The 8884-nt window shown below is 41.1% G+C and overlaps 2 protein-coding genes across 4 annotated transcripts in view; one reads left to right on the top strand and one right to left on the bottom strand.

Moving 5' to 3' along the window:
- pknox1.1 (pbx/knotted 1 homeobox 1.1) overlaps positions 1-6862 on the top strand; it is a 15348-nt gene extending 8486 nt beyond the window's left edge. Inside the window, exons 6-10 of the mRNA XM_078174266.1 lie at positions 1-19; positions 177-305; positions 397-473; positions 923-1089; positions 3678-6862. The exon at positions 1-19 is cut by the window's left edge and continues 79 nt beyond it. Coding sequence (XP_078030392.1) covers positions 1-19; positions 177-305; positions 397-473; positions 923-1089; positions 3678-3859 — 574 coding nt within the window. The 3' untranslated portion in view covers positions 3860-6862. The remainder of the gene's footprint in view (positions 20-176; positions 306-396; positions 474-922; positions 1090-3677) is intronic.
- Positions 6044-8884, bottom strand: part of tmprss3a (transmembrane serine protease 3a) — a 120626-nt gene continuing 117785 nt past the window's right edge. For all 3 annotated transcript variants that reach the window (XM_033617804.2, XM_033617806.2, XM_078174259.1), the window contains one exon: positions 6044-7061. In XM_033617804.2, the coding sequence (XP_033473695.1) occupies positions 7017-7061 (45 nt within the window). In that variant the 3' untranslated portion in view covers positions 6044-7016. The remainder of the gene's footprint in view (positions 7062-8884) is intronic.

Genomic DNA, 8884 nt, shown 5'->3' with positions numbered 1-8884 from the left:
ACGCGTCCAAAACAATCAGGTTGTACTTCTCTCATTTGACTGTGACACTTTTGTATATTCTAAATCAAAACTGAAATCTAAATTCAAATCATGTGAAGGAGGGTTGGAAATTTAAAAGATGTTCCTGGTGACATAAACAGACAGACAGGTGGCTTAACGTATCTGTGTCTGTTCAGCTCCAGCTGCAGTTTCACCAGGACTTGAACCTCTTTAATCATGACGACAACTCAACCAAGAACAAACGTGGCGTTCTACCCAAGCACGCCACCAATGTCATGCGCTCGTGGCTCTTCCAGCACATTGGGGTGAGTCTGAGTTCATCTTTCCTTTGCCAGTGTAACTCTTCAATCTTCAACAAAAACACTGAAGCATTTCTTCCTCCCTTCGCTTCTGTAGCACCCATATCCAACAGAGGATGAAAAGAAACAAATTGCCACACAGACAAATTTGACACTTCTGCAGGTCAACAACTGGTGAGTTTGGTCCAGATACACACAATCCAGTACCATTAAAATGCACCATCCAAAGTCATGTCTGGCCGGGGATGTCTCACATGTCATTTCCTTTTTTAGCCACTGTGGAAAACTAAAGAGTCAGTCAACTAATTGTCTGCCCTCACACCTGAAGAGATGAAAGTTTACAAGCTGGCTTTAAAAGTCAACCATGAATAATTTCTGCTTTTACTTGCTGCATTAGGACCTTTAAGGAAATGCAACTCTATGTAGTTTGCCCATCTTATTGTTCACTGACAATAAAAATAAAGCTGACTTTGATGGATAACAGACTGGGCTCAGACATCCTGTCCAGTTCTAGGGGGAGATGATTTCATCTCAGCGGATCAGGACTAGAGGTGTACAGGTCCTCAACACCTGCAAGAAACTACAAAAGCAAATTTCAGATCTGAGTTGTCTTTTGTCTGCAGGTTTATAAATGCACGGAGGCGGATCCTGCAGCCAATGTTGGACGCCAGCTCCTCTGAGACACCAAAAGCCAAGAAGAAGACCCCGCAAAACCGACCACTGCAGCGCTTCTGGCCTGACTCGATTGCTGGAGGAGGAGGTGCCCAGCAGCAAGTCACCATGCCAGATGGTACGCAGCAGTGTTTTCCAAGTCCAGTTTGTATATATTGGAGAGAAGGCAGGCATCTCTACACCTGAACAAAAACAATTTAGACTGATACATTTTACTACAGGCAAAAGGGATAATATGTATTTTTGATTTGGGGTGAATTGTTTATTTAAGGCAGGATTTAAAAGCAGAAACAATGTCCACAGATTGAATACGAACTGGAAGACTATTCCGAAGTTGAGGTGCCATTACAGCAAAAATTAGCCCTTTTTACATAGAGAAGGCGCTGTAGAGCTGCCACTAAGTCCCTTCTTTATGCTGCCTTTACATTTTTACACAGAACCAAACAACAGCAGCATCACTCTGCTCCATTGTGTTATTTTAGACAACATGCTGGCATCAGGGAATCAAAAAAGGTGTGACGGGCATGCCATGAAACACAACAGTGTCGGCCTCTAGTATAACTTAAGTTTAAGTTTATTTACTTTATTAATCCCCCTGAGCGGAAATTCAATGTTTTCACTCTTGCTTGTCAATTACACACAGGTCCGAAAGACACACACATGCACAAACAGGACCTATACATGCACAAAGTGGAGAGATGTCAGAGTGAGGGGGCTGCCCTTGGTGAGGCGCCCCGAGCGGTTGTGGGGTTCGGTGCCTTGCTCAAGGGCACCTCGGCAGTGCCCAGGAGGTGAACTGGCACCTCTCCAGCCACCAGTCCACGCTCCATTTTGGTCCGGACGGGGACTCGAACAGGCGACCCTCCGGTTCCCATATATAAATATAGTGATATAGTAAATAAAAATAAATATAGTGATATGTGAGATACTATATATATATATATATATATATATATATATATATATATATATACAGTATCTCACATAAGTGAGTACACCCCTCCCATTTTTGCAAATATTTCATTATATCTTTTCATGGGACAACACTATAGAAATGACACTTTGATATAACTGAAAGTAGTCAGTGTACAGCTTGTATAGTAGTATAGATTTACCTTCCTCTGAAAATTACTCAAAACACAGCCATCAACATCTAAACAGCTGGCAACATAAGTGAGTACACCCCACAGTGAACATGTCCAAATTGTGCCTAAAGTGTCAATATTTTATGTGCCAGTCATTATTATCTAGTACTGCCTTAACCCTTTTGGGCATGGAATTCACCAGAGCTCACAGGTTGCTTCAGGAATCCTCTCCCACTCCTCCATGATGACATCATGGAGCAGATGGATGTGAAGACACCTTGCACTCCTCCACCTTCAGCTTGAGGATGCCCCACAGGTGCACAGGTGAGTTTAGGGCTGGATACATACTTGGCCAGTCCATCACCTTCAGCTTCCTCAGCAAGGCAGTTGTCATCTACTAAGTGTGTTTTGGGTCATTATCATGTTGGAAAACTCCATTGCGACTCAGTTTCCGAAGAGGGGCGATCATGCTCTGCTTGGAATTCATGTTTCCCTAAATGAACCGAGCTCCCCAGAGCCGGCAGCACTCATGCAGCCCCAAACCATGATGCTGCCACCACTATACTTGACTGTAGGCAAGGGACAGTTGTCTTGGTGCTCTTTCAGCATGTGTGGCACCTTGGTGAAGAGCACCAAGACAACTGTATGTATCCAGCCCTAAACTCACCTGGGGCATCCTCAAGCTGAAGGTGGAGGAGTGCAAGGTGTCTTCACATCCATCTGCTCCATGATGTCATCATGGAGGAGTGGGAGAGGATTCCTGAAGCAACCTGTGAGCTCTGGTGAATTCCATGCCCAAAAGGGTTAAGGCAGTACTAGATAATAATGGTTGGCACACATAATATTGACACTTTAGGCACAATTTGGACATGTTCACTGTGGGGTGTACTCACTTATGTTGCCAGCTGTTTAGATGTTGATGGCTGTGTTTTGAGTAATTTTCAGAGGAAGGTAAATCTATACTACTATACAAGCTGTACACTGACTACTTTAAGTTATATCAAAGTGTTATTTCTATAGTGTTGTCACATGAAAAGATATAATGAAATATTTGCAAGAATGGGAGGGGTGTACTCACTTATGTGAGATTATCTGTCTGTCTGTCTGTCTGTCTGTCTGTCTGTCTCTGTTGTCTGGTGGCTGATCTCATCCTCTGCTCAGAGGGTAAGGCGCTTCCAAATCTCTTTCCCAAATTGCAGACATTCACAGCCACTGTTCTCTTCTTTGACTTAGCCACTAACAGCTAACAGCTACTTTTTAAATTTCCCACTGTGGGTCACACACATAGCACATTATCAAAATGTCACACTCCTGACCATTATCCCGTCCTGCTGGCTGACCTCTTTATACAGAGACCGTTTTGGCGCTGTTAATACCTCCCATGGTGGCTTAAAGGCAAGACAACTCTGTCTCCCTATTTGGCTATCATACCTTATGTACAGCATGGCAAGGTGGCATAATGGCACAATATTCCCGCCTTGAACAGGTAGCGAAAAAGAGGCTACTAGATCACCCTTTGACCCTAACTTAGACTCAGGAACAGTTAGCAGGCCCTAACCTGGCAGTAAGGAGTAAAAAGTCTACTGATGTTTAATTAGTAACTGTTTCCTCTAAACATCAGGAACAATGGTAACGATGAACATGGAGGGCCTGCAGAGCCTGACGTCAGACGGTGCCACACTGGCAGTACAGCAGGTGATGCTTGGAGGCCACAGTGAGGACGAGTCGGGGGACAGCGGAGATGAGGACGATGACACAGACATGGCTGGGCTGGGCCTGGACAACAGCGACTCGTTGCAGTAGAGGACACACTCCCTCACACTCTGATCTACACATACACACAAGACATGCATAACTAGGTCTACAGATTAAATGTGTTTTTTCCAACACACAATGAATCGTAGTACAAAAAGACAGACACATTAGGTTTACATAGAGCACAAAACTACAGGACGTAACAGTCCTGCACTCTTCCAATCCTCCACCCTGCTGAACAGCAGTTTATGCTGCTTGTGTGTACATCAGGAGTTTCATTTCAGAAACTGTTTTTTAATGATTTAATTGATGTATGCGAGTGCACTTTTTTTTTGTATATTTAAGCTCTAAAAGATTAAATCAAACAGACAGAAGAAAAAGAAGTGTTAAAACACTCAAAGCAAGTTTGTATGCTCCGTTAAAAATGTTGACTGATTTATGTTTTTTCTTTTTCGGCCCCTGTTCCCCATCCCCAGTTAAATTCTCATTTTGGATGCCAACAATTTTAAAGTTGTATCTGTAAGGGTTTGTCTTCACTTTTTGCATGCTTGTTTTGAGTAGATGTGCGCACTCTTGCGACTGACTCCACGGCTATCACAATGGGCCCCTGCAATCCAAGCAGAGCCCCGAGTGGAGAGATTGAAAAATAAGGAGAGATGCTTATTTTTATATACAAACATATGGAATTAGTGTTTTGTTTCATTTTTGTGTTCTCCTGTTTTGTAAGGAATATTTATGTACAGATTCATAATTAAAGCTAGCGACCCTGTTTTCCAGGGTTCTTTGAAGTTTTCTAAAAAACAGTAAAAGGAATTGAATGCTGATGAAAATTGCTATTTAAATTGGTTTTAAACTTACAATACTAACAAGGCCTTACCTGTGTTCTTTTCTTAAGAATTCTTGCTAAGAAGCACAAAAAAAGACTGACTGTTGGTGAAATAGGTCAAAAGGACACTAAACTGCAGAACACTTGCGTGCTTCTATTAAGCATCGTTAATAATTTTACTGTGTAACTTCCCAGTTACCTGGGGTCTCATTTATAACCGATGCATACGCACAAAACGAGAGATCCTACAGAAGTTGGAATCTGTAAAAACAACCTTTATGGATGAATGTGCGCACCTGCAAGGAAACTCTGACCCATGTATTGAAACATTTTGGATTCGGGAAATTGGTGATGCAGATGGTGAGGTGGTGAATTGAAGTCAGATTGTAGAAATTAAATGTTAAAGGAATCATATGTATAATGTCTCTCACACATCATATTTCACATCATATCACATGTTGATTATAGACCCACCTTAACAGAAACATTCAGTCCAGTAGTTTTGTTTTGTTTGTCTTTGTGAGCTATAACTTTTACATAAGCACCTTTCAGTTGTAGAAATTACAAGCCAACTCAAATCTTAAATCCAATTTTGCTCAATAACTCATCAATGCTGTATCACCATCCCATCTCACCCTAGGAGCACAGAGAAGAGGGCCTGACTGTATGAAGCTGACAATCATGGCCAGCTGTGGAGTGCATCGTAGCTGTTGAAATGCACACATCAAATAGTATTAAAGAATTGCAGAACAGGGCGTCAGTAGTTTTTAATATCTTCTAATACCGTGCATATATCACCAAGTAAAATTTCAGTTTTCAGATTTTTTTTCTTTTCATTTTTTGTGTGTAAAGTGGCTGCTGTGAACACGACTGTGCTGTCACTGGAGACACTGTAGTGGTTGCCACACACATTGCCTTCTCCAGTCACCTCAACTGCCACATCTTTGCCACCTGTACATATGGACTGTGTAAATGAGCAGTCTGGAAATAAAGCCAGTGTCAGCTCTCACACTATCATTACACTCCATATCCTTATTATGAGTCCTAATAATAATAATAATAATAATGCAGGCCAACCTCATCATAACAAAGTTAAATAAATAAAAATGGTCACCTATCGAGCTTCCACTTTAAATGATATCCCAGGGTCGGGGATACCACTGATTGTTGCCATCATTTTCGCAGGGTGTGAGGCGATCAGTCTGATTGTTGTAAATATATAACACTGCAGTTGTTGCCATGAACCCACATGATCAACAGGCTCATTTCTGTGCATCAACATTCATGAGGTGCTTTGCACTGACCATTTATGGTTGAATGTGGGTGTGTAGAAGGTGGGATATGAGGCTGATTCACATGCGAACAATTCCAATTCGTTTTAGGATTTATAAAAGAAAACCACGCACTGGCAGGGATATGCACGGTTTTATAAATCAGAATATTTTTTTGGCACACACCATTTTCAGCTTTTGTCCACACATATACTTTTGGTATGGATCCTACTCACTGTTTTATAAATGAGACCCCTGAGGAGTTATCCTTCACAGTAAGCTGACTGCAGTGCTCATATGTTTTTAAATATAGCTCCAGTTTTACCCTCATTGTGTATACCATACATTAGTCTTTTAATCATTTTACAGTAGTTGCGTACTTTCTTAAATGCACAATCCAGAACACTATGCTAATCACACAATCACAAGGATCTAAGTCACCACAGCAAGATATGAACTGTATTAACAAGAAGCAGTGGACTTTTTGCACGCATTAAACTTTCATTTATGTACACATACTGCATTGAAAACAAAGAACAGTTGGAAAGTTGAGCTCCTTGTTCATTTTCTGCCTGAAGGACTGGGACTAAGTGCTGCAGCCTCTGTTGGTCCCCCTGCCACTATACACACGTAGTGAAAGATTGGAAATCTCCTTATCAATATGTTGATATTACTTCACAAATTGGGGTGCCTCTCATTTTGAATATCTGTAATATTGTACTGTACAACAATTGTCTGTCGATAGTTGGAGTAATCTGGTCCATATCCCACTCGTAAAGTTGAGATTTGAAATGGTTAATTTCATGCAGCCTGAGGGTGTAGTGACTCTGGGTGGGTCCTTGCTGAGCTCTCAGTTCCTCACGTGCGTCTGTCTTGCTTTTTATGAAGCGTTCACTTTTTTTTGTTGTTTTGCCTTAGAGCTTTATATTTTGGAATAAATGATGCCTAACTCTCTCCTGTGCACCGTCTCTTTGCCCTGTCAGCTTTGTCCCCAAACAGGTTTTGTGTGGATCAAAGGCTCGGCCATTTTGGTTGGATCTCTATAGTTTTCTTTCTTGTCAAATGTGGAAACATCCAAACAGAATCCTGTGAGAAGAAACGAGCTGCCTCAGTTGTCTGTGCTCAGAGTTGGAGAATTTAGAGCCTCTTCTCTCTGAAAGAAAACACAGAAGTAGACAATTTTAACACAAATGGACACAGACATGGAAACATGGGGGTAATGATCCAGATCTCTGGTAACATGCTAGTTGCAACTGGCCAGATCTAGATCTTTTTCCAGCCCTCCTGGCCAAGCATGGTTCCAACACTTGAATTTTAAAATTTCTACAACTTTAATTTGGGCTAGGTGATATAACAATTATGTACGATATATTTATACAATTTCAAGCAAGATAGAGTTCTCCAGCAACACCAAGAGAGACACAGAGCAGCTACTCTATTTAATCTTTAGGTTAAGTAGTCTACAGTGAGACATCCAATGCTACGCTAAATCAGTCTATGAGATGAATAAAATGACCGCAGCAGCACACACGCAATACAGCGCTGCATGTGGGGGAAGCAGAGCTCCTTGATTGTCAGGTGAGTGTTTGTTTGCTAGTTTTTGTGTGAGGTGGATCATAGTGCATCTCTGTTCTTAGTAGTTGTAGTCTATTGTGTAACACTAAGACAGCGCCTGGATGCAGGCGACAGGTGGTTTTTAAAAAATGCAAAAATACTGACATTTCATATACAAGCCGTATATAACGCGTACAAACTGTCTCTGGCTCCTACCCTCCCTCTGCCTCTCTGTTGATGCTATGTGCATGAATGAGTTTTATAGCCTAAATAAATAAAAAAAATATTTAACTCATTTTCCAGTACTAGATTCATTTTAAAGCCCATAGGAAATAGCTTCTTACTCCCCCCCCCCCCCCCCCCCCAAAGATTTTGAATTGCCACTTACTTGATACTAAATACTCACGTTTTGTGTCCTGTGCTGCAAACCTCTGCCTCTGTAGCTCACGTGCTATGAGCAAAAAATTAACATACAGCTCTGCTATTTATTTTATGTCATTTTTAATTTACATGTTGTGCAGCTGTATATTTTCAAATGGGAAAAAAACTGTCTGCACTTTATTATGATCACAGTCTGTTTGTTTTTTAAAGTGCTTGTGACATCTAAAATGTTACTTTGACTTGCAACTGAAGATGCGGAGAATACTGATATATGTTTTGCATTGCCATTTAGCCTGAAAATACTGAGGTGAATTTTTATCTATATCGCCCAGCCCTACTGTCTAATATGCAGAATTTTGTAAAATGATTTGTGTGGATATTTCCTATAAAAAGTAAAACATTGCACCCTGGGTTTGAAAATGCAGAATATACAATCAACAGTCATAGTGTAAAGTCAGATTTCTCTATGAACTTGAGGGGACTTTTCAGGCAGGTAAATTGTAATGAGGGAATAAGCAACAATGAACATATAAGAAAGTCATTCAACAGCTGTTTACTCACAAACTCTTGCAGGTGATTTTCAGTATTCTCATAGTGAGAAGTTTGTTTCAATGTGGTGTGTGAGAGGGGGCCCAGTTTATGTACTCGTATCACAAAATCTTAATGATGAAAGGGACCAGGTGTCAAGTGTACCATTTCAAAGCTTTTACTACATTAACAGCTGAACTCAGGCAGAGTTCAGCTGTCCTTGGATTCCTTAAGGAGGAGAACCAGCTGTTGATCAAACACCACACAAAAGGTCACCAACAGCTAGTACCCTGCAGTGGTCACTCAGACAAACTGAAGAAACAGTGAACTGTTTAATTGCAGTTTTTGTTTAAATTTTTAAATTCTGTATTAAAGGGATACATTAAGGGGTTCAGCCAGCTTTGTATCAGAATGTGGGCAGTGTCTGTAAATTAACTATGTTAAATTTCTTTTCATCTTGCCAGCACCCAGGTCTCCCTGCTCATTTGCTAGCAAAGATGACGCCTGTCACGT

This window comes from Epinephelus lanceolatus, chromosome 14 (genome assembly GCF_041903045.1).
Source record: "Epinephelus lanceolatus isolate andai-2023 chromosome 14, ASM4190304v1, whole genome shotgun sequence".
NCBI lineage: Eukaryota > Metazoa > Chordata > Actinopteri > Perciformes > Serranidae > Epinephelus > Epinephelus lanceolatus.
This window is presented reverse-complemented; position numbering and strand designations above follow the sequence as displayed.